At 47.3% G+C, this 12,269-nt stretch overlaps 1 protein-coding gene across 4 annotated transcripts in view; it reads left to right on the plus strand.

Moving 5' to 3' along the window:
* Window positions 1–11,888, plus strand: part of TNFRSF11A (TNF receptor superfamily member 11a) — a 56,989-nt gene extending 45,101 nt beyond the window's left edge. For all 4 annotated transcript variants that reach the window (XM_045041062.1, XM_023241204.2, XM_045041065.1 and 1 more), the window contains one exon: window positions 9,461–11,888. In XM_045041062.1, coding sequence (XP_044896997.1) covers window positions 9,461–9,825 — 365 coding nt within the window. In that variant the 3' untranslated portion in view covers window positions 9,826–11,888. The remainder of the gene's footprint in view (window positions 1–9,460) is intronic.
* Window positions 11,889–12,269: the final 381 nt, after the last annotated feature.

Consider the following 12,269-nt stretch of genomic DNA (forward strand, 5'->3'; position numbering starts at 1 on the left):
AATGATGGTTCTCCAAACAGTTCTACAAGCATAACTTTTAAGAATAATATCCAACGTTAAGGCTATTTTCTCAGTGTTATAATTCTTTCTTTTTAATGTTTATTATTTTGAGAGGCAGAGACACAGCACGATGGGGGAGGGGCAGAGAGAGAGGGAGACACAGAACCCGAAGCAGGCTCCAGGCTCCGAGCCGGCAGCACAGAGCCCGATGTGGGGCTCGAACCCACAAACCATGAGGTCATGACCTGAGCCGAAGTCGGACGCTCAACCGACTGAGCCACCCAGGCGCCCCTCAGTGTTGTAACTCTTAAAGAACGGTGAGAATTGTTAGCAAAGACCCATAAGGGGAACGCATACATTTGGTTATGTCTTCTATAACCACTTCTTAATTTACATCTTAAATTACTATCCTGATGACGTAATGGTGGTTACCTTGGTTACAAATCCTTTCACCTGGAGTTTGGAGAATTCTCACTGTGTCTAGAAAATTATTTCCTGTGGAAGAAAGAATAATGGGTCTGTAGTGACTGGTGACTTGTTTTTGGCCCCTGAAATCACTTACTTGGTTCGGCCACTTTTGAGCTGGAAACCGTTGTTTATTTACAGGGCCCACAGTGATTATTAACGAACACCAGCTACATATTGATTTTTCTGCCATATCTTTATTGACAGTCTACTGAGCCACAGAGACTTGGGAAAGCTTGCCAAGCAAGTAGGGATTGAGGTGAAGGAGTGGACAACTGAAGAAATCAGTAACTTGAGATCACAGCCTGCTCTCTCCTTCCCCCGCTCACCCACCTCGGTTCTGGCCAAAGCCAGCCCCTTTTAGTACGAACACCCCTCACTCTCCTCTTCTGTGCTTCTGTTAGTGCCAGCCACCCCGCCCGTGCACTGGCCCTTTTTCCAGACCGCCCACCCCTCCTGTCCTTCCAGGTCCCAGCTCAGATGCCACTTCTGGACAGAGAGGGCAGGCGTGCTGCCTGCACGGCCCCTTCTGTGTGCTTTCTGTCCTTCTCACTGAGCCCGGCACCCCCACACCTTTATCAACGAGCCGTCTCTAGACAGCCGCGCCATTCAGTGGGAATTTCCATGAGCTTTGCCACACCTGATCTTTCCAGTCTCTCCCAAGGTGACTTAGTCACGGCGTGTCCGTCTCATTCATTCATTCAGCCAGTCATGAGTAACTAGAGAACAAGAGACCATGTTTGTTTGTTCCCTAAACTCACTCTCCACCTCCTACTTCTTCAGTCCGTTCTGGGGAGCGGGAGGCCAGGCAGGGGACGGAAGGACTGACATTGACTATCCTGGACAGACCTCAGTGTCCTGGGTAGAGGAGGCGAAGGTGAGCTGGTTCATGCAAATGGCACAGACACACCAAGGCCAATTCCTGGGAGCCAAGGGCACTGGAAGATGAAGGGCACTTGCCCGTTTCTCCCATCCCTGGGTCCCCCTCTCTTGACATGTCTATTCTTGACCATCCATTTCCACCCGGAAAGGACAAATAAAGGCTTTCCTACCTCAATTTTCTTCCCTTTCCCTCCACTCCCCCCAGGCAATGGACAATGCTCTATTTCTTTCTTTCATTTATTTATTTATTTATTTATTTATTTATTTATTTATTTATTTATTTAAGAGAGAGAGAGAGAATAAGTGAGGAAGGGGCAGAGAGAGAGGGAGACACAGAATCTGAAGCAGGCTCCAGGCTCTGAGTGGTCAGCACAGAGCCAGGCACTGGGCTCAAACCCAAGAACTGCAAGATCGTGACCTGAGCCAAAGTTGGACGCTTAACTGACTTAGCCACCCAGGGGCCCCCAGTGGACAATGCTCTGTTTCTAACTTTCTTTTCTCTCCTGTTGGAATGCCGTCCACTAGCTTGGGTTTCACTTTTAGCTAAGTACTATGAGGGCAAGTATTAGGTCAGTGAGTCTGTAAGTTAAAAATGACATTTTATGATTTGGTTATTGGGCAATATTCCTTGGTACTAGAAGTCAATGCGTTATTTGAAAATATATGAAAAATTTGTTCCCTGTTTACTTTAATTCACTCCTGCTTGCTGTCTCTCTGTTCTGATGGGGCTCGCTCTGGAAGAGTTTCATTCGTAAGCCATTCTAACTAACTTTCGAGCATGATTCAGAATGGAACTATTAAATACTGGTTCCCTGCCCTTATCATCATATACTCCATTCCTTCCAAATGCCTAAAACAGAGCTTACATTTCCATAAAAAGGAAAATCACATGAGAAGCATATGGGTTAAGTATAAAATAAGATTTTAAAAAATTCCAAAAGAACTCCGTGTAGCCTGGGTAGTTTGAGTGTATTTGTGTATATTTTTAGTTCTGTTCCTTGGAAGAAAATCTACATGACAATTGGGTGGTATTATTTGCTATAGTTCTTCTGATTCAGTATTCATACGTCATGCATTTTAAACAACATAATAAGCTTTTGAGAAGAGTATGTATTACCTTGCTTAAAAATGTGAATTCTGCCAGAAATTGAGTTCTTAAAATGAAGCTTGTTTTCTCTGCCCAAGAAATAGAAATTCCATGGAGTTGGCCATTGTGATGCATGGACTTATTAAAGTGTAGACGTCTTTCTGATCATGGTGGGACACTTCATTTGGCCATTGTTTCTGTTGACTTCAGCGCTATTTTTAGCTCTCAGGTTACCTGGAAAATGTGCTAGTTAAGTCACATGAAATATTCATCTTAACTGAACCAATGCATTTTTAATGTTAGAAATTCTTTGAAATTTCTAATTTAATAAAAATCATCATGTCATTCTGGCTCCCAAATCCCACTTTCAGGTAGCTTGAAATACAGTCTCCCTGTGTTGAGAGACGAGTAGACTATTAAAAAAAAATTTTTTTTAATGTTTATTTTTGAGAGAGCGAGCATATGTGAGGGAGGGTCAGAGAGAGAGAGGGAGACACAGAATCCGAAGCAGGCTCCAGGCTCTGAGCTGTCAGCACAGAACCCAACGTGGGGCTGGAACTCATGACCCACGAGATCATGACCCGAGCCAAAGGAGGACACTTAGCCGACTGAGCCAGCCAGGTGCGGTGAGTAGACTATTGTGGCATCCTGATTATCTGTTATGAAGCCCAGACCTTAAACCGCTGCACTGCTGCTTTATGTGGGGTCTGCGCAGCAAGTGATGCCTATCATGGCCTAGGAGTCCTCTCCCTTCTGCCAGTTGCCTCAGGAGCTGCTGTTTTCACAATCGTCGGTTCTTTGGTGAGGGAAGCTCTTTCTTTCCCATGCCTCCAACCCCATCTTTGTCCTCAAGTGACATGAAGTTACAGTCACTGCCGGGGGCAGCCTAGCAGGGGAAAGCTGTCGGAAAGGCAGCTGAGGAAAGTGAAGGAAGGTGGGGAGGGACCCTGGCTTTGCTTGCTTTCCTGGAGGCTCAGTAGAGACGAAAAGCCTCAGGCCTTTGTGAGGCATCTTGGATAAGCCTCATCTGCGCCATGCTTCCCTTTACATTTTCTTTTTTTTAATGTTTATTTATTTTGAGGGGGAGAGAGAGAGAGTGCGAGAGTACAAGCGGGGAAGGGGCAGAGAGAGAGAGAAGGAGAGAGAGAGAGAGAGAGAGAGAGAGAGAGACAGAATCCTAAGCAGACTCCCGCTAACTGCACACTATGCCGTCAGCACAGAGCCTGTCGCGGGGTCCATCCTGTGAACTGTGAGATCGTGACCTGAGCTGAAATCAAGAGTCAGACTCTGAGCCACACAGGCGCCCTCCCTTTTCATATTTCCCTTAGCTACCAACAAGGGCTGCGTCCCCCTCTAAGAGCAGAACAATCTGGGGCTTTCCTTGGCACTCACTGGAAAGAGCTACCCCTTCAGGGGCCACCATGGCGACCTGCTAACTCGCCATCCCAGGGCCTTGCCCTCTCTGGTCAGCTTGCATAACCCTATACAACCTTTGGGACCTGAAAGGAAGAAAACGCATTTTAAGGAATGATTGCTATTGAGAAGAACAGTTCAGGACTGAGGTGTATTACAGGATAAGGATATTACCAGCTCCTTCTAAATTGACCTTGATCGACTCTCGTGCTGCAGGCAGGTCATAGCGGACTTGGGTGAGGAGAAACGAGACCATGGGGGTTTAGTGTAGAACTATACAGATGAGTGTTCAAACCAGTGACAGCCGTCATGATGAATTATTTCAGCGAAGAAAACAGAAGTTGGTTAGATTTCTAGAGGGAAGTTCCCTCTCCGTCTTCAGGACTTGTTGAGATCCTCCAACAAGACAGGGATGGAAAATAACATTACCGCCTGGCACATTGCACCAATCCGTTTCCCTGCGAGTTGCACACGCACAGACACTACATTCCAGGGGTAGTGATGCCATCCGCGCACCTGAGCCTGGTTCTCCCTTTCCCAGGGATTTTCAGACCCATCATCTCATTGGACCCTTGTGCCGTCCTGCGGGTATTCATGCGTTCATTCTTTCGTTTAACGGGTATTGTGTGCTGCTCCGTGCGGCCGCACCCTGCCAGGCTGGCGGGGCTTGAAACTTGATTCTCATTTCACAAACTGAGCAGGCCGAAATCTGGAGAGGTGTTAGGTGGCTTGTCCCGAATCCCACAGGTAGGGAGGGCTGAGCGGAACAAGACCGGAAGCTTCCAGACCCCTGCTCTCTCCTCTGTCCCTCCCCACTGCTCACTGTCTTGTACTCAGGCAGCCACTGACAGCTCATCACTTTAGTCACCAGTTGGCCCCTTCTGCTCTTCAGGGACCACGACACCGGGATGACACTGACATAATTAGATGCCAGGCTGGTGAGTCTGTGTCAGGAGGAGCCATGAGGAAAGAAGGCCGTTTGGCAGTTGCCATCCTGGAGGCAGTGTTAGCAGAGGGGGAAAGCAAACCTGGAACGCTCACACACAGGGCAGCTGCGGGCTGCTGGGCACAGAGCAGCCCGCCCGGCACGGAGGGAGCACTCAGAAATTCTGGATTTGGGGTGTTGTTCCCATCACTGTGGTTACCATGGAAACATATCATGGGATCCATATTTTAGTGGCACCAGAAGATAGCCTCTGCAGCTTAGTGTCTGACTAAACATTTAGTTCTTAAATTTTTTTTTTCAACGTTTTTATTTATTTTTGGGACAGAGAGAGACAGAGCATGAACGGGGGAGGGTACATTTAGTTCTTTATCAGTACAGAAAATTAGATTCACAGACACTTCAGCAATATTGAAAGATGGCCAACCTACGGGATGTCACCTCCAAAAAGAGTGAAGCTAAACAAAAGCATCTGTGTAGGGGAAAAACCCAGGGTAATACTTTTTTTAAGTGTATTTATTTTTTGAGAGAGAGAGAGCACACGCATACGCATGGGGGAGGGGCAGAGAGAGAGGGAGGGAGAGAATCCCAAGCAGGTTCAACACCATCAGCGCAGAGCCCGATGTGGGGCTCAAACTCATGAACCATGAGATCGTTACCTGAGCCGAAATCAAGAGTCAGATGCTTAACCGACTGAGCCACACAGGTGCTCAGCACCACCCCCCAGAGCAATACTTTCAAGGGCTGCCTGCCAGGTCAGGACCCACTACATAATTTCCAGAACCCACTGGAAAATGAAAACACGAGGTGTCCATGTGCAGAAATTAACAAGAAATTCAAGATGATGACCGTAGAGCAGTAAACCCGGCGTGGCCTTCTGAGTGCGGGGCCCCACGTAGCTGCACAGGTCACATGCCCGTGAAGACGGCTGTGATGCCACTTACTGTCATTGAGAAATCAGTAAAGCTTTTTAAAATTTTTTTTTTCAACGTTTATTTATTTTTGGGACAGAGAGAGACAGAGCATGAACGGGGGAGGGGCAGAGAGAGAGGGAGACACAGATACGGAAACAGGCTCCAGGCTCTGAGCCATCAGCCCAGAGCCCGACGCGGGGCTCAAACTCACGGACCGCGAGATCGTGACCTGGCTGAAGTCGGACGCTTAACCGACTGCGCCACCCAGGCGCCCCAAGAAATCAGTAAAGCTTTTTAAGGAAGTTGAGTCTGTACCAGTTTACTACTCTCAAAAAAGTCAGCGTGGATGAAACGGGCTGGGACTTAACCGAAGGTGGTTTTTGTCATTAATTATACCTTGGGTTAAGGAGAAAAAAAAAAAACACATGTGAAGAATAAAATTGTTTAAGAATCTCATACTCATTCTAGATAACTTTTCTTTACATCCTAATTGTTAGGAATTTACACGTCTTGTCCACCTCCGCCACTCTGTCCCCACCTCCCCTCAAAGAATAGTATTCTTGATCCGGCCTATGAATCAAAGAATTCTGAAATGTGCAAATGTATCTTGGGCAAAAGGATTTGAGTTCCATTTCGGAAAAAGAGAGGGGAAGGGAAGGAGGAAGGGAAAGAAAAAAGAATACAGCTTCTATATCAGAGATATTGTTTGCCATGAGGCAATTGGCATGGGATAAAATTCTTAGTGTGAACAATTAAACAGGATCTTGATGTACAAGACGATAAAACACGGGCTTTTACTAGAGCTCCGACAAGATGAAGATTCTGACAAGGAAGAAGGTAAACAACAGTGGATTCATGATGATGATTTGTTGGAAAATAAAATTTAAAATGCGGGAGAAATTGTATATACCCTGACCTAAGTAGATAAATCTCAGTATGAAGACGGCGAAGAAGATGGGAGATTAAATTCAAAACCATAAATCAATCACACAGCGGTTAGCGATGCCCTCTGTGTAGTTTTACGTTATAAGGACGAACAAGAGCATCACCAAGTCACTGACATTGTCACAACAGACTAGAGGAGCTGTACTGAGAAAATCATACTTTTTAAAAACTTAATTTTTTTTTAGAAGGAGAGCACAAACTGAGGAGAGGGACAGAGGGAGAGAGAGAATCTCAAGCAGGCTCCACACTCAGCAGAGAGCCTGATGCGACGCTCGATCCCATGACCCTGGGATCTTGACCTGAGCCGAAATCCAGGGTCAAACACCCAACTGACTGAACCATCCCGGGTGCCCCTCTTGAATATCTTTTTAAATTTAAAACATAGAACTTAACGTTCACGCTATTTTTAGTAAAGGCCATATGTATTGGGTGTTGATAGTTTCCTGAGACTTTTTTTTACATGAACCTCACAATCTTAATTTCTACTCTCTCTGTCTTTAGTGTGGAATGAGAAATTACAGCCATTTGCAAAGCAAATTTGAGTGTGAGATCCTTTTGCATGTTTCGTGTGTTTCATTTTGTTTCTTTTCTCCACAGTTCTCTTTCCCACACCACCGCACCAATTCAGCAGTTTGTTGAAGCTGTCTCTTGTCTCGAGTCCTCTTATTTGGGTCCTTGCAAAGCAGTCACTTGGGTTTTTACAGAAACATTTCCCCCTTTTTTTTATTAAAAATTTTTAATGTTTATTTTTGAGAGACACAGAGTGCGAGTAGGGGAGGGCCAGAGGGAGGGAGAGACACAGAATCCAAAGCAGGCTCCAGGCTCTGAGCTGTCAGCACAGCGCCTGACGTGGGGCTCGAACCTGTGAACCACAAGATCATGACCTGAGCCGAAGTCGGACGCTTCACCAGCTGAGTCATCCAGGCGCCCCAAACTTTCCCCTTTTTATCACACTTAGATTTTACCACTTCACAAAATAGTTAATAACATTTACTAATGAGTTCAGCTGGTAAAAACAGAACTGAGAACCACCTTGGTAGCTGGTGGGAGCAGAAAGGCATAGACGTACTAGAAAGTAGACTGCTAGCTTAGAGTACAATGTATGTTCTGAGCACCTGTTGGGATATTTCAGAGGAAATGGAGAACGTGGAGCCATCTAGCTAGCTGGTGAACGGGAATACTAGCTGGCCGCCCCCGTGTTGCTTGGGGGGTTATTAGGCAAATAAATCCCCACCACTACCTATCTTGAAATATATACTGCATACAACTGCCGGTGGGAGAAATAGCATGAGTCATAGATCTTCAGATTTGTTGCTCACATTTTATTTTTTTTTTTAAGTTTTTACTTATTTTTGAGAGAGAGAGAGAGAGAGAGCGCGCGCACAAGTGGGGGAGGGGCAGAGAGAGAGAGAGAGAGAGAGAGAGAGAGAGAGAGAGAATCCCAAGCAGGCCCTGTGCTTCAAGTATAGAGCCCAATGCAGGACTTGAACTCCAGAACTGTGAGATCATGACCTAAACAGAAATCAAGAGCTGGTCACTCAACCGACTGAGCCACCCAGGCGTCCTAAGTTGCTCACATTTTAAATCTTACAGTTTCATGGGTCACTGGGCCTCCATTTCAGCTTCCCTGGAGGTATCTTGTGGGTAGAGGGAAGGCTCCCCAGAGGGATTTCCTGTAAGCTGTTGGTATTTTAGACCCTCCAAAACATGCCTTCCAAATTTGAGGAAAATCTCTTCTTGTGGAGTGGTGATAGAAGGTTAATGTGTATAAATTGTTATAAAGCTGGGTCACAGTAGAGGAGAAAAAAAAAAGAGGAAGTTAACAGTGAGGAGCTATTTTGCTGTTCACCTCTCTGTCAGAATGAAAGATTTTGTTTTTGATACTGAGTGTTGGGACATTTCTGCATCTACTTGGTTTATGGCACTTTTCACCTGGGACATTTCTAGCTATCAGTCTTTAAATAGAAGAATAACAGGAGTAGCAAGTTTCCTAACATTTGTTGAACTTTCTATTTTCCAAAAGGCCCATGGATTAAAGACTGGCCAAATCCAGTCACCCACAAAGTGATATAGAGCACCCCCCCCCCCCGCCCCAGGGACAAAACACTCCTCAGGCTTCCGAGGAAAGAATGATTTACAGGATTTTTTTTTTTTTCCATTTTCGTCTTCTGAATCTCTTTTGTTCCAGGAGTTAAAAACGAAGTGTTAAGGAAACTGATTTAACCTAAACCAGTTAAATACTAAATCATGCTAAATACTGAGCCTGGGTGGCCCCCTGGCCCTCCAAGGCTGAACTGTCAGGGACCTGCGTGGAAGGTACAAAAAGCTAGGACAACTGGTCAGAGGGGAGGCTGGGCTGAAGTGGGCTCCGGGGTCCTATCTGGCCATGACCTTTCCTCCTGCCCTGCGTTCCCCTCCTGATGCACTGGACATGACGAGGCCACTGGCTGTTTGCTGCAGGTGGATCTTGCCCATGCACACGCATTCCTAGGTAGCAGCTGCACCTGTGAGTCTTCCTCCCAGGTGTGCTCTCAGCAAGCTGAGTCCCACGTGGCAAACGGCGACTGGAGGGTGGCCTGTGGTCTCGCTGCTCTCCTCTCTGCCCCTCCTTCTGCCGCAGTCAGGCCTGCTGAGATGAAAAATGATGGAGCCCCTCGGAGTGTCAGATGCACTTTCGAGACGGTGTCGGTGAGGAGAGGCCGCCGCTAGAACAGCCTGCTTTCTTGGGAAACTTCCCTATCACAAGACCAAGTTCTCACCAAGGGCCGATGACTCATCCTCTGCGTGTTCTCTCTTCCTCTCCCCTTGTAGGAAATGTGACTGGAAACAGTAACTCCACGTTTATTTCCAGCGGGCAGGTGATGAACTTCAAGGGCGACATCATCGTGGTCTACGTCAGCCAGAACTCCCAGGAGGGCCCGGCGGGGCCCGGCGGCGGCGGCGGCGGCGGCGGCGGCGCGGGGGAGCCGGTGGGCCGCCCGGTGCAGGAGGAGAGCCCGCCGCGCTGCGACTCGTTCGCGGGCCTCGGGCCGCGCTTCCCCGACCCCTGCGCTGACCTGGAGGCGCGCCCGGGCGGGGGGCTGCAGGAGTGCGGCTCCCCCGGGCCCGACAAGGCCTCGCGGCCGGTGCAGGAGCAGGGGGAGGCCGACAAGGGCGCGGCAAGGGCGCGGCGCTGAGCGGCGGGTGACTCGCGGCGGACCTCGGGGCCATCCAGCCCGGGCTCGGCGGGCACCACAGGGGCCGCGCGTTCCTACTTGGAGGCGGGGAGCCGCACGCACCTGCGCCTGGGCGGGACCGGGGCCAGGGGCGGGCCGGGAGGAGGCTCGCGCGCCTGTGCCCGGGCGGGGCCTGGGGACGGAGCGCACCTGCTCCCGGACGGGGCCTGGGGGCCGCGCGCACCTGCTCCTGGGCGGGGTCTGGGGACTGCGCGCACCTGCTCCTGGGCGGGTCAGGGCGGCAGCCCGGATCTGCGCCCAGACGCCCCTCTCTTCGGTACATCGTCAAATTACCTGACATTCTCCACCTGTCTTGCTCTTTATAGAATCGGGCACTTTTTAAAAACCTGCATTTGTGGTCACCATTCACTGTTACCCACAGTCACGTATCAGCTGATGACACGGGTAGGCGTCGCTCCACTTTTTACCTCCTTTTAGGGTTTTCCTCCATCCCCTCCCATTCCCCATTATCATTTCATCAGTAGTTTGTCTCTTTATGGCATCTGTTTTAGTGATTGTTCTGTTCTTTTTGGGTCTCCCCCCCCCATATTTGTATTTCACTTCCATAACATTTTTCTTGATAGAACCCCCCCCCCTTTTGTTTTTACTCTGTAACGATTTTCTTGAAAATTATCCTTAGGGTGCTGGTCTTCTTTACATATATTTGCACCCCTTCTTGCAAGTAGGCTCCCTGTGTTTTGGTGACGGCTTTTTTGGGGGGTAGGGAGGTCTGTACTAAGCACTTTTGGGAAAAGGCTAGGACTGTGAAGCTTGGAGGGAGGCTCAGGGAGCAGATGGAGTGACTTTTTGTTTTTGAAATTTTTTCTGTGTTCTCGTTTTTTTAGAGGGAGGAAAAAGGGAAACCCTACTTCCCCCGAATGTTTTTAAGACTCTGTCAATCCTCAGGCAGAACTAAGTGGTAGTGTGTCCTTCTTTCCCCCACTCCCAAAATGGTTCACCCCTGAGGTGAATGTATTTACTCATTCCAGTAGAGGCCGTCAGGTCCTAGCTGAATCTCTAAAGATCCAAGTTGCTGCAGCTTGGTGTTCTTACTTTAAACAGAATCCTCATATTATGCATTTAAGAAAACTTATCACAGAGACACTTTTCTCTTAGACCAGCCCTCTTGTGAGGAAACACACAGCATGAGTCAGATTGAAAGGAATTACCTGGGTTGGTCCATCCGTTGTGGTGAGTATTTAATCTCCTCGGGTGCCAGGGGCCACAGGTGCCCAGCTGAAGGAGTGGCCATCATTGATTTCTCCCTACTGGTTGCAGATCTCTTGGAAATGCTGGAAAACTATCAGCCAGTTACGAATTTTAATGGAGAAGCAGAGGGTGGCTCTATAATTTATGGGACTCCTTTGCTGGCAAAAAACAAAAACAAAAACAAACAAACAAAAACCCCTGCAGGGAGTAATTGCATTGCCAGGATGATTAGTTTATGGGAATTTACTATCTGTTCTGCCCATTTTGTTAACATCCATCCAAAAAGAGATGTTATGGGGCACCTGGGTGGCTCAGTCGGCTAAGCATCTGACTTCAGCTCAGGTCATGATCTCATAGTTTATGGGTTCAAGCCCCACGTCGGGCTCTGTGCTGACAGCTCAGAACCTGGAGCCTGCTTAGGATTCTGTGTCTCCTCCTCTCTCTGCCCCTCCCCTGCTCATGCTCTGTCTCTCTCTCTCTCTCTCAAAAGTCAATATTAAAAATTAAAAAAAGAGGTATTATAAAAGTGGAAGAAACCATTATACCTTTTGATATGGAATGTATTAAACAGACAAAATGTGGTTCACAGAGTAGAATGCTGAGCTAAAGACCCAAGTTTCTGCTATGACTTATCATCTCACTGATGCTACTTTTAGCATTCTGCGCTTTCATTTTTCTTTCTGTAAAAAAGCACTAGCGATCGTTTTTGACACTTTCCTCGCCCAGAGATAACAAAAGGATGCTACAGTCAGTGAATGTTAAAGTATCTTGAGCCCCTTAAATAAAAGGTGCTAAATAAATACATAAGAATCTACTTTCAGAAAAAGGTAGTATTCTTTCCTACCCTGATCCCTACATTCCATATTGATCCAAACACAATTAAATGGTAGAAATGTATCGCAAAACAGGTCCGTATCTGTGTATTACAGAGATGTTTGTGACAAATGTAAACGGAATATAATGAAGACAATAATGACAAATTGGGGAATGTGACAAAGAGATTATTAAACTTATATTTGACCATAAAAAAAATTTTTTTTCATGGCTTGTTTAAACAGGGCTCTTTGTAAGGTAATGGTGTGACTTACTCCTGATCTCTAAGTTGTGCAGTGGTGTCGGATGTTGGTTATATCGTGTCTTATTGGTCGAACCCTCAACAACAGAGTTGGGACAGAAATTGCTTCGCTTTGATGGTA

This window comes from Felis catus, chromosome D3 (assembly GCF_018350175.1).
Source record: "Felis catus isolate Fca126 chromosome D3, F.catus_Fca126_mat1.0, whole genome shotgun sequence".
Classification (NCBI taxonomy): Eukaryota; Metazoa; Chordata; class Mammalia; order Carnivora; family Felidae; genus Felis; species Felis catus.